Source organism: Antrostomus carolinensis, unplaced genomic scaffold, assembly GCF_000700745.2.
Source record: "Antrostomus carolinensis isolate BGI_N321 unplaced genomic scaffold, ASM70074v2 scaffold8155, whole genome shotgun sequence".
NCBI lineage: Eukaryota > Metazoa > Chordata > Aves > Caprimulgiformes > Caprimulgidae > Antrostomus > Antrostomus carolinensis.
This window is the reverse complement of record NW_010318469.1, coordinates 1-13758: the sequence shown is the minus strand read 5'-3', so window position 1 is coordinate 13758 and position 13758 is coordinate 1. Positions and strand designations below refer to the sequence as shown.

Below are 13758 nucleotides of genomic sequence, written 5' to 3'. Positions count from 1 at the left end.
TCTTGAACTGTGGGGCCCAGAACTGGACACAATATTCCAGATGCGGCCTCACCAGGGCAGAGTAGAGGGGGAAGAGAACCTCTCTCGACCTAAATAGGCAATTAGTTTTCAATTTTCAGCTGATGAAAGAACAAATGCTATATTGATAATCACAAACCGTAAGGAGTATTATGTAGTTAGATATTCTTACCAAAAAAAAAAACACCCTAAAAAGCACGCAGTTAAAATATGTCTCCTAAATAGAACTCTTGTTTTGCAACTTTAATTGCTCTACTGTTCTGTTTAATTGTCCTGATATTTCTAATATAGACAAGTTTAGAAATACTAAAAAAGTTCATAGTGTAAGACACGCAACCTTTCATTTATGTATTCCTTGCTGGATTTCACCTGGACATCAGAAAGCAAAAGCGTTCCTACCTGCTGGCTGTTGAAAGGTTGTATCAGTTTAGCAATACCAATTTCCTAAGCAAGTATATTCACTATAAACACTATCAACAGGTTCCACCTGTTCTGATGCTCTGGTTGGGAATAACAATGAATCAACATTACAGTGCTTCCCTAGTTAGGCTGAATGTAAATTCACACTTTTTTTATAAAGTATTTTTTATTTTTCAAGAGCCTGAACTGAGTATCTTAATACTAGCCACTATGACAGAAGAGTTAGAAAAGAAAATAAAATTAAAAACCAACAATGAAAAAAGCATGACAAAAATATAATACTTGTTTACCAGCATCAGAAGTATGAGAAGAAAATTAACTCTATCCTAGCAAAACCAGGACAACAGTGTGGAAAGACCTGTCCCAACATGCTTTCTGTACTTACAATTTCATTATCTCTTTTTCCTATAAAAATGCTTGTGCTCGAAACATTTAAAGTATGACTTTACCTGAGGGGTAAACCTTGAAGCTTCGTTCATGTGTCTAGCCCAGGCTGAAGTCCCTAAGTCTCTTTCCTCTTCCTTCACAGACCTACCTAAAGAGCATTTCAACAAGCTTAAATTTTAAAATCAAAACCTAGGAATACAAAGTTAATTATACATTTGAGTAACTTTAAAACAAGAAAGAAAGGAAAATACAATGGAAAGTATTTCCTAGATACAAAATAAAAGTTGTAAGAGCTGCTCGGTTCTACACACTAAATTAGGAAAACAATCTTGCAGTATAACTACATCTAATTAAAGATCCACATACCACACTAAGGTCAGACAAATATAATAATTCAAAGTTGAAAGTACCAATGTTGAAGACAGCTTACTTTCTTTGTTATGCTGCAGTTTTCGGTTTTCTACCTTGGCTTTGTATCATGAGGAGTTCATACAAAGATCATAGAATGGTTTGGGTTGGAAGGAACCTTAAAAATCATTTAGTTCCAACCCCCCTGCCATGAGCAGGGACACCTTCCACTAGACCAGGTTGCTCAAAGCCTCATCCAGCCTGGCCTTAAACACTCCCAGGGATGAGGCATTCACAACTTCTCTGGGGCAACCTGTTCCAGTGTCTGACCACCCTCACAGGAAAGAATTTCTTCCCAATATCTAATCTAAACCTCCCCTCTTTCAGCTTAAAGCTATTACCCCTTGTTCTGTCACTACCTGCCCTTGTAAAAAGTTCCTCCCCAGGTTTCTTGTAGCCCCTTCAGGTACGGGAACCCGCTATAAGATCTCCCCAGAGCCTTCTCTTCTCCAGGCTGAACAGCCCCAACTCTCTCAGCCTGTCCTCACAGCACAGGTGCTCCAGCCCTCGGATCATCCTGGTGGCCTCCTCTGGACTTGTTCAAACAGGTCCATGTGTTTGTTGTGCTGGGGGCTCCAGAACTGAACACAGCACTCCAGGTGGGGCCTTACAAGAGCGGAGTAGAGGGGGAGAATCACCTCCCTCAACCTGCTGGACACGCTTCTCTTGATGCAGCCCAGGATATGGCTATTGGCCTTCTGGGCTGCAAGTGCACATTGTCGGCTCATGTTGAGTTTCTCGTCAACCACCACTCCCAAGTCCTTCTCTTTGGAGCTGGTCTCAAGCCACTCATCACCCAGCCTGTATTTATGTTTGGGATTGCCCCGACCCAGTTGCAGGACCTTGCATTTGGCTTTGTTGAACTTCATGAGGTTAGCACAGACCCACCTCTCAAGCCTGTCAAGGTCCCTCTGGATGGCATCCTGTCCCTCCAGCATGTCAACTACAACCACACAGCTCGGTGTTGTCAGCAAGACACACATTGCATTTAATTTTCAGGTGTTACTGACGGTATTGTTTCTAAGCACTGATGTGCTATTCAAGTACAACACATGGAAGATCTACGCGGATAGGCGTATAGAAGTGTCCACATTGAAAACACATTTACAATACAGTTAACTTGTAAAATTAAGGGTATCTTAAGACACCAACACAATTCAAATTTGGAGAGACTGAAAGGTTTTGCAAAACCTGCTAGCTAAGGAGCAGTGTCATCTTCATCACTCATGGAGTTTGACACATGTGCTGTGTCTGGCTGCAATGGAACTTTTTCCTAACAGTCCATATGGTGCTATATTTTAGATCTGTTGCTAAAACAGTGTTAGTAACACACCAAAGTTTTGGCTGTTGCTGAACAGCACTTGGACAGTGTCACAGCCTTCTCTTTTCCCACTCTGCCCCTGCAATAAGTAGGCTAGGAGAAAGCAAAAGATTGGGAGGAGACACAGCCAAGACAGCTGACCTGAACTGGAGAAAGCAATATTACACACCATGTAACGTCATGCTTGGCAATAAAAACTGGGGTAGAGGAAGAGGCTGCGGGGAAAGGCCGTCTTCCAGGGTAGTCATTGCTCAGAGACTGGCTGGGCATCAGTCTGCTTGCAGAACGTGGCGAGCGATTGCTTTTGCACCACTTGTTTCTTTTCCCATCCTCCACTTACTAAACGGGAGGATTCAACCCATGAATCTTCTCACTTCTGCTCTTTCTATTCTCTCCTCCACTCCACAGGGTGAGGGGAGAGAACAAGTGGCTGTGTGGATGCTTAGCTACTGGCCTGAGTCAACCCAGCACAATTTAGAAACCTAGAGATTATGTTTTTCATAAAGTTACAAAGATGGAAAGGCCCCATATATTTCTGCACGCTCTGCTGGTTAGGGTTTTTTGTTGGCAGTGGTGGTTTTATTTTTTTTATTTATTAATTTGGTTGGTGGGTTTTAAGGACATATAGCTTCGATTACCAGAACACCATCCATGACAATTCATTAGGCTTTCCTGTTCTCTATGTAAACAAAAATCAACATACTATTAGTTCTTTGAATTAGCACTCTATTTGTTGGTCGGGTTCTATTTGTTTCACATCAGCAAAGCCTCTTCCATTTCTTTATCAATCATTTCTTTATCAATCATTTCTTTATCAATCATTTCTTTATCAATCATTTTCTAACACAATTACTCTCTCTCTCTGTTCCAAGAAGTGACTTTGATTCTTTTGAGGGGATTAGTGTTTATGTTCTTCTGTCTGTCATTCCCAGAATGTATTTAAGAGATGTCTGTTTTCCACAGACATCAAAATGCCACTGACAAAAAAATTACCTCTGAATTATCACAGAATCATATAATGTTGTGAATTGGAAGGGACCCACAATGATCATCGAGTCCAACTCTTGCCCTAGCACAGGACAATTCCAAGATTCAGACTGTGTGTCTGAGGGCACATGTTGTCCAAATGCTTCTTGAATATTTTCGGGCTTGGTGCTATGACCACCTCCCTGGGGAGCCTGCTCCAGTACCCTTTGGGTGAAGAACCTTTTCCTAATGTCCAACCTAAACCTTCCCTGGCACATCTTCCTGTCATTTCCTCTGGTCCTTTCACTGGTCACCAGAGAGAATAGATTCTCCTCTTCAAGATTAGAATGTCCTTTAATGTGCTGCATTCATAGGAGAATTTCAGGGGTTAAGCCAAACAAGCCTTCCAAAGACACGTGAAAAATCACCAAGCAGACTCTTATGGGTATCTAAGTAGCAAACATGCCATGAAAGCAGCAACCATGAAGGTTCTATCAATCTTTTCTGAAGATTACACTTTCAGTAAGGCAACTACACTTTCAACCCAGCCACAGCTTTGCCACTCCTGTAAGGATGCCACAAAACTTTTAGACAGCAATATTTAGATGATGTATTCTTATGATCTCTCAAGGTAAGTTTGTCCCAGTTTTCAGAAGTAACGTCTACTTTTATAGGGGAAAAAAAACAACCAAACAAAATCAAAACCAAACCACACCAAAAACCCCAGAGGACACACCTTTTTGAATGTCACCCTGATTTACTTAAAATCTTGACTACAAATTTAAATATCAAACATTGAGTTCTTATTCTGAGCAGTTTCTCCAAGAGCAGGGAGCAGCAGTGTCATTAGTTCAGATACCTACCACATTCTATTGTTTTGTGGCTCTGAGATGGCTGTCTGTCTTTATGACGACTCCTGGGGTAGCTTCTGTGTTCCTGAAGAGAGGCTCTTTTATCTGTGCAGTCTGTGCTTTGAGTATGACCTGGTAAACATGTAGTATAGTGCAATCCTGCCATAGAAAGCATGCCCTGAATAGCTTCTTCTTCTGTACTTGTCGAGGTAGGACATTCCCTAGAGAAATACAGGATTATTAAGCAGTTCAAAACAGAACTCAATTTCTCTGAAGGAATGATTATTTGCATTGGTATAAAAGCAGAACCATAAATATTTGCAGAAAGGTCTAACAGTGTACAAACAAATGCCCACAATGTGCTTACTTTTTACTGGGAGTTTCATTTCTGGATGGCTTCTGGGTATTTTGACAAAGGTCTCTTGTGACCTTAGGTTCCTCTTTGAAATTTGATGTTACTTCCTGTTTCTCTTCATCACCTGAGCTTTCCGACTCCTCTATAGAGGAATCCTTCTGCTGAAACAAGAGGAAACAGTATGCAGAATGGTCATCATGCCTTCTAAACAGAGATGGCACCTTAATTTATGCTAAGTAAAAAATTCAAAAGCTTCCAGGTCCAGCTGTTTTATATATATAATATTCAGAATGCAGTTAATTTGAATACAGCAACTGAGATGCTGTACACCCAAACTTTCTAACATGGATGAGTACATGCTCCAGCAATATAGAAAGCTCTCTCTGAAATCCATTTTCTTACAGAAAACACTGCACACACTGAACCAGGCACAAATTATTGTAATCTCTTTAAAGACAGCATTAATTATTCTTATCTTCAATATTAAAAGCAGAAGAAAAAATATGGCAGTATGGTTCAAAGCAGCAGCCAGAATTGATGCCTATTACATGTAATGGGACACATCCTGCCCTTAGTAACTCTTCTTGGTTCCTGCTCTCACAAAAGATAACTTTCAGCAACAGCATCTCTCTGATGAATGACAGAAGCTCTCAGGTAAATCCAGAACACAGCAGAAACAGAGACAACAGCTGTTGCCTCTCTTACAGCGGCACAGCCTCATTTCAGGAATGAAAGGGCTTTTCAGCCCCTGCTGAGATCACAGCTTGTATGGGCAGGAGCTTCTCAAAGGTGGAGCAACCATATGTGTCTCAATATGCCTTTATGTGAAGCAAGGGCTACAATAGATATGTTCCATCTTGGTAATTCAGACTAATCTATTTTCAACAAGTACAAAGAACACCACAATGTTTTTTCAAGCCAAGGATTATACATGATATTCAACAGAAGTGTTGAAAGCAGAAGATCAGAACATTATCAGAATCATAATCCTTCAAGACTGACACCACTATCCCTATCAAAAATGGAACTAGAATTAATGAAGGGCATCATATCACCAAGGCACGTTTTTATACAATAACTTCATTCACAACATCAGCTTGTTAATACTTGACACTTGTAAAGTGACAGAAATGGGCAATTAAATTATAACTATGACTCAATGCTAGTAATAAAGCTATTATCTTGTTTTAAGATCTTCTTCACTGCAATATGAAAACATAGAAAAAGATTTACAGGAGTTACTGAAACAGTTCATTTTGGATATATTACAAAAGACAAATTTAAACATGCAGAAAAATTATTCCCTTAGGAACTAAGAGATTAAATGGTATTGATACAAAACATTTCACTCAATGACGACGTCATCCAAAACTGGTTACATTCTCCTGTAAAGAAGAAATATATAACTTCTGAGTAACTACTGATTTTGTGTCTTAAAAAAGGAAACCTGTTGAGCCAAAGTTGCTGACAATGCGGTTTAGGAAACCAGAATAAGCCACATCATGAAGGTTCCTATCACTTATTCCAACATCTAGATAAGGTAATGACAGAAGATAACAAATATTAAAAATAGATCTTGACCGCCATGGAAAAAGTAGGAATTTGAAGACTTCTTGTAAAGTCTTACAATAGGCTGATGATTGAAAGAAAGACCAAAGCACCAGCTTTCCCGAATCATAAAACAAAAATCTGAGGTAATGACTCCAACCTACTAGGATTTTACTGTTATTCAATTAGAACTGAAATTAGTAAGTCAGAGCACAACTTGGCAAGTGAAAAAAAATAATAAAAATATTTGTATATAAATATGTACATTTCTAAATACTGAAGCTGTATTAAAATTCACTCATGTAAATATATACATACATACACGTGTGTATGCATTTAGATTTTGTTTAGTTGTAAAGAAATCACTACAATCTAAATCCTCAAATGGATTTATTTCAAATAGTCTAGAACACCTCAACAAGATCTAGCCACTTCAGCTTATTTAAAAAACTGAAGGCCTATAAGATTGTTTCCATTTAACCATGCTCTAAAATAAAACTGTGTGTTCCTGCTCTCACAAAAGATAACTTTCAGCAACATAATCATAATTCCAATGATGAAATTTTGACTTGTTATGGAAGCAATTAACAAAGCAACTAGGACCTAACTCTTCTCAGACTTTGCATGTTCCAGAGCAGGGCTCATCCTCTGCCAGCCCCATTTTAATGACAAAGATGATCATAAAATTTGGCTCAAGACAGCATATTTTGTCATTTTTCTCAACACTAGAATAAATGAAGAATGAGGCAGAACTGTAAGTCTGAGATATTAACTTGAAAAAGCATTAAATACTTTGTTATTACTCTTTAACACAAACTTTGACCAGATAAATTTGAAGCATGTGAACAAAATCATATTTAATTGCTTCGTTAACTTTTGCGACTTTTTGTAGTTATACCTGGGTAGTGCAATCAGGTTCAGATTCTTCTGAATCAGAAATATCAGAGTACTCTGAGGATCCATTCCTGAGTTCTGATTTCACACTTTCAAAGAACACTGAGGAGAGAAAAATTAAAATATTAGACCAAACATTTATTACATATAATATTTAACAATTATTTTGGAAAGGAAGAGGAGGAGAAGAAATACCAGCCTTAGACACACTTTTAGCTAGTAGTAAGCTAGAGTACTAATCAGAGAATGAGGTTTCAAAATAGATATCAAAAATGCTGACAAATGACAAAGCAATCAATGAAATCAGCCACCTAGTCCACATGGTTTACATTTTTCAGTGCTGAAAGAACTCAAACTGAACTAGCTGAGTAGGTCTCAGAAGCATGTACTCTTAAAAGACAGCATATGTCCCAAAGAACCACCAGTAGGAAAAACATTTATAAGTGTTCAGAATCCAAGGCTCAAGGTCAGTGGGCTGTATGTACACCTCTGTCATGGCTGCTGGCAGAAATCCTGATAAGTACAAATTTATGAGACTATAATATGCAGTTTAACTAGCAAAAGTCTTTTGGCGAAGAGCTGAATAGAACTAAGTATTTCTGAATGTGTGTCAAGAAGGTAGCGGATAAAGAAAGCAACATAACTTCTTCAAGTTTTTGAGTACTTCTAGTTTCACATAAAACTACACAATGGCTCTGTATGATTCCAGAGACTGGGAGGAATACTCCAGAAATCAGGTGAGTGAAAGCAGTTGTTATCTGTAAGATCAGGCTAAGCTACTGTGAATTCAAAAAAAGTATCTTAAATCCCTTCATCCACACAAAGTATCTTGCTCTGTTAAGCACACCACTTGATCTGTGTCTCTCTGATAACACTGGGTCACCATTTAGATCCAGGATCTTAGCATGACACACAAAGCTATATAGAGCTTGATCTGTTTAAAGGCATCTCTCTATGGACACTGCCTCTTGGCCTGCATCCCAGTATGAACAATGGAAGGTGGCAGCTGCTGCAGAAGCAGGTAGTGTCTTTTATGGAATTCTCTGCAGAAGATTACCTTCTCTCTCTCTCTCTCTCTCTCTCTCCATACAGACCTCCAGTTAAGGCAAAATAATCAAATGTAGGTGATCTTTAATAGGGAATTTTGAAGACTCTCACTATTCAATCAAAAATATCAGCAACAGTCCCGAGTACTCAATTTCTGGAAGAACAGTCTCAACATTCACTTCTAGTTCTAAGTACATTTCTCACATTTAGATACACATTGCAATATTCATTCTGTATCAAATAAGAGTAACAATTTCGAAGAAAATCTACCATATCTCTGTATGATTTAATCTTTGATTCAAGTGTAAAACAGTTTAATTTTGAAAAAAAAAATGTGGAAAACCACCACATATGCCTAAGCCTCCATTCAACAAGTTATTTGCCTTGTTGGTTCATGAGGACCCAAGAGGGACCTCTCTGCCCTGTAAAATTTTTAATGGTGTCCTCTGTGACCTTTGGAAGCACAGTCAACAGGGATTACAAACTGCTTTGTTAATGAAAATAATTAAATATTTTCTCCAGGTTGACAATGGACTCAAATGTTGTTATGGACTGCTGTGCAGGAGACCAAGGGAACTGTGTCTCTAGAGGAGCCCTGTTACCTTTTAAGTGTTGACCTCAGTTTCCTAATACATACCCCCTGAGCCCCTGGAAGCTCTACTGTGAAAGGATGTGACTTTTATAATTAAACAGAGAGCTGAACAGCAGTTTCAGGGACCTATCCCTCATGGCACACAGGTCATGCTATTAAAAACAGGCACTGAAAACAGCAACTCAATATTGATACTTTACTGTGATCAGCACTGCTGAAGGCTTGTCAGGAAGGCTTCAGGCTACAGAAAGACCAGAAAATATTAACTCGCAGTGCAGGTTGGTTTAAAGTACTGGAAAGTGAGGTTAAAATGTTTTACAGATAACCTAAGTTCTTCCTTAGCCTTGCAGATTGCTGCAAAGGTTGAAAGTATAAGATTTTATTAATGCTAAATTATGATTGATCATTTGTATGGAATAAACCTATTAATTAGCAAAACATACAAAACTGTATGATCAAGTTTGTAACCACCAAATGGATCAGAAAAGTGAAATATATGATATGATTTAAAATTAGCTGCATGTTATGATTTTTTTATTCTCTACAGTGAATGATGTGACGAACTTTTCACACTGAAGTATATTTTGGTAAAGAAAAATCGGCATTCTTACATTATAAAACAGACCAAAAGGAAAAAATACTCATCTAGAACACCAGTTAAACCCCTACTCTGAAAAATGCTGTACATAGTATTCAAGATGGCACTAACATGAGGAGGTGAGTTTACTTTTCAACTCTATGCTGTTAGCTTCTTCAGTGGACAGATAATATTTGACAAATGTTTTGTTGTGACTTCTAATATAACTTCTCTATTAGTTTATCCTCTTTATACTTTGGTAAAATTTCAGTCAGATTTCACAAGAGTTAGTCCTTGTTCAAGATCATCAAAATCTTCAACTGATAGGACTTAGACACAAGCTTACTGTTCAGTGGTTTCTGGGCATCTGCATTCCCTTCTCCTTCAAATCCTGATGGCTGTTCTTCTACCTTAACAGTTGTCTTTTTCGACCTTGTCCTGTCATCATCATCTTCACTATCTGCTGTGTAAAGACTTCGATCTGTAAAGGGGCGTCTCTCATCTCTGTCTCACAAGAAAAAGAAATGTTATTCTTACAAAGCTGAAGCTATTGTTTTCCTTTCATTATTTACAACATGCTTTCAAGATACAACGGCAACATTCTCTTATGCTCATCTCTTATTCCCATTTTATTCCCCGTAAAACTGTCATTTCCATGAAGATGCAAAGTTTTACACCAGAATATTTTTAATGAGAATTGCTCTAATAGATGGACACAAAACAACTGTTTCTATTTTGAAGCCCTGCATTCAGTACAAACCCAACTGAGCAACTGAATCTATGAATGAAATGCTGTAACAAAGGAACATGCAAAGCATCTATTCCTCTTCGTTCCACAACTGTGGGACCACTAGGGGACAGCAGACACAACAGACAACACATTCCTTCTATATTCCTAACATAAATCTTACTGGTAAGAGGGAACTTAGAGCTCCACAAAAAGAAAAGAAATGTTATTCACTATTAGCATGTTCCAGATGATAACGACTAGGAAGAAGTGATCCATAACCAACACTTTGTACCTAATTATTCTTCCATTTGACAGCAAAAGGCGAAGATCATTGTCCTTTGTTCGCCATTCAGGTACTGTAGAAGATGGCTGAAAAGGCTTGTTAAATCTCCCATTCAGTTTTGAGCTTGCAGTATCCTAAAGAATTAAAAGCAATGTTGCTTATTATTTATTTCTATAAATTTAATTGTTTTTTCTGCACCCCACAAAAGCTTAAACTCAGCACCAGGATGGTTACCTTCCTGATAACCAACTGAAGAAAGCTCAGACAAAACATGTTTGGATGTAAAAAACAGCAAACTGCATCTCCTCCTTCCTTGAATCATCTATACTCTCCTGAAGCATCTAAATCAACTACAACTTCACCGTAATATTGCTTTTATGTTTCCTTTGAAGAATTATCACTGTATTCAAAGCAAAGAAATACCAATAAAGACAGGCAAGCCAAAAGCTGGGCTTGGAATAAGACAACTCCTGGATTGGGTATCTGATCCCTGGAATTAGTATCCCAGAACTGATTTAAAGGTCAGTACAACATCAATAATGGAAAGCAACCTGCCATAAGCAGAACTTTCTTAGCTCAAAGCAATTTACATTTGATATATAGTCTGAAGCAACTGGCAATATGTGCCAAAGCAGGAACATGTGAAATAGTAATACTTTTTTTTTTTAAAAAAAAAAAGTCAATACTGATAGTGAACAATATATTTCTACATTAAAAGACAACGACTAATACTCCTGAACATTTTATTTTAAAAACTTTTTGTAGCAATGACCTGCACAGGTTAACCATTTGTGGTAAATTTTAAATTCAGCTTCCTGTCTTTGGGGACTAAATGAATGTCTCTTGTCCATGCCTTATGAAGATCAATTTAAGGACCCAAACTGGTATTTCTCCACTATGACAGTCCATCCTGTCCCTGGTTCAATTTGTCAGCGTTTCTTGTTCTCAGAAAGCTACTTATTTCCTTTCATAAAGCTACTTATTTCCATTCTCTCACTCTTTCTCCCATTTCTCTTGCTGTTTTTTGAAATAAGGTCATCAAACCTGAAAAAAAATATTTTTTTCAAGAGACTACTTTTCACTCATTCACTCCATGATACATTTGGAATATAACCACAAAGTCCACAGCCCCACAATGGAGACCAAAGGCAGCCTTAGGCTTACTGGCAGGGAGGCACAGTCATACAGGAAATAGGAACACGACCAAAAATAAGGCTAATCAAATTACGGTAGCTGAACTATAGGAATCAGCTATCTAAAAACACACTGAATCACAGAATGGTTTGGGTTGGAAGGGACCTTTAATGGTCACCTAGTCCAACTCCCATTAAGAAGCAGTCTGGCTCAGAGCCTCACCAAATCAAGGCTTTGCAAGCTCCCTTTTCTTCACAGAACTGATTCAAATTAGCACTCGACAGTCCTAATTCAAAAGCTATACTTGAAGTAGGTAACGGATTCAGGGCACCTGAACTAAAAGTTTGAAGGAACTTTCACAAAAAAGTCAAGGAAGATAAAAATTCCTATCAGGAAAAATCAAAAAAAAGAAACCAAAACCAAACCTATCCATGTCTCATATGACAAAGAATAGCAGCCTCTATTCTTATGCATGTTAAAAGCTTTTCCCTTTCAACACAGATTAGAAATCTTCTCTGGTTTTGTTTCTTGCACATAACTTAATACTTGCCTCCTCCCATGGTGACATCTCCAGCCTTTTCAGTACCTCCCTGGTGTGGAGTTCCAGGATGTCCAGATTAGAAGGAGTTTTGGTTGCATGGTCTCGCAGTTTCCTCACCCTTCGTCTGGAGTAGTGAGAGGAATTCGTTTCCTGCGAAGACCGTGAAGTTGGACACACACCGAGAATTCCCTGAGTTTTAACTAGTTTGCTGTTTTCCTCCTGTAATTAAAAACACATATTTCAGAATAGTCCCAGTTTTCTGTTTTCCACATACTTAAGTGCCGCTTCTTATTCATCTAATTCAATGTAAATTATATAAATAAATTTTTTAGAGAAGTACTGCATATTTCCTATGGATTTGGTGTACTCTACTGCACCTCTTTTTCATTTGAGGCCTTTACACTCTCCCATAATAGCAGGGCTTAACACCAAAAGTTACCACCACACTCATGAAGGCAGCATAGGGTAGGCATGTGTTTCAGTTCTCAGAACTGTTCTCTCCACATGCAAATATGAAAATTTTTCAATAAACAATATTCCTTAAGGAACAAAGGAGCAAAACACTAGTACAGGAGGGGGGAAAAGAAAAAAAACTCTTACTATATAACAAATAGCAACAAAACATAAGAAAAAGAGCAAAAGAGATGACAACTGGACCAAAACTAACAAAGAAGAGGGTAGGAGAATGGAATATGCACAGAATTTCAAATTAAACTCTTTAACAACATATTCACAGTAATTATTGTAAGTGAGAATATTTTATAATTAGACATATAAATAATTTCCATGTTAATTTTTTTTTAAATACATAAAACACCCTTGCTATGCACTTTCTTTATCTGAAATACCCATAGCTTAGTATTCCCAACAGTCTTCCTCTTGATCTTCTAGTATTAAAAAAATGTTAAATAAATTAAAAGGTCAATGTGGCAACAATCAGAAGCATAACTACTACGGAATTCCCTGATTCAAAGATCTTTTTTTTCTGCAGGCTTACATGGGCTTGTCTCTGTTCTTACCTCTACAGAACGAATCACTTTTGAGAGCTCTTTTATGAGATGCCCAGGCCTGATGTTGTCTGGAATTTCAAAGGCATGTTCTGTTACAAGCTGTAACAAGGGGGAAGAAAAGATATTTAATTCTTTTTTCAGATAAAAGGAGTAGTAGTACAAAATAAACAAATCTACAGGGGAAAAAAAAATAAAAGAAAAAAAACAGATTAATTTCCGTAATAATGACTGCAAACTGTCAGGACAGATACACACACACACACACACACACACACACTGAAGCTTCCAGCCCAAGTTTCAGAAGGCAGAAGAAACCCCTCAATGTCTCTAAGAATCCAAAGAAGGGGTAATACACAGCCATGCTGACAATCACTTCCCCCCCCCTCAGTACAGTAATCAGCTTCTTTTTTTCCCTTTCCTGTGATCAGTATAGAGCCGCACTTCAGAAACTCATTAGTCATAACCTTCAATTCAGCTAAAGACTACAGGAATTTCACTACGGCAAAAAGTTTATCTAAAGAGCAAATCAAGAATAATAATCAGTAACCAACATGCAGGTTTTTAGACATCTGCCTCACATTTCACTTTAAGAAATTACCTTCTTAGCTTATTTAGAATCTAGTAGGTTGGAGAAAGTGATTAAAAAAAAAAAAATCCCTATAAAAGATTTAGGAAG

At 37.8% G+C, this 13758-nt stretch overlaps 1 protein-coding gene across 1 annotated transcript in view; it reads right to left on the bottom strand.

Annotated features, from left to right (window-relative positions):
• Positions 1-13181, bottom strand: part of KDM7A (lysine demethylase 7A) — a gene marked incomplete at its 5' end in the record, with an annotated part of 15594 nt that extends 2413 nt beyond the window's left edge. The window contains 8 exons of the mRNA XM_010168910.1: positions 888-973; positions 4384-4592; positions 4739-4887; positions 7173-7270; positions 9731-9888; positions 10407-10531; positions 12082-12291; positions 13092-13181. Coding sequence (XP_010167212.1) covers positions 888-973; positions 4384-4592; positions 4739-4887; positions 7173-7270; positions 9731-9888; positions 10407-10531; positions 12082-12291; positions 13092-13181 — 1125 coding nt within the window. The remainder of the gene's footprint in view (positions 1-887; positions 974-4383; positions 4593-4738; positions 4888-7172; positions 7271-9730; positions 9889-10406; positions 10532-12081; positions 12292-13091) is intronic.
• Positions 13182-13758: the final 577 nt, after the last annotated feature.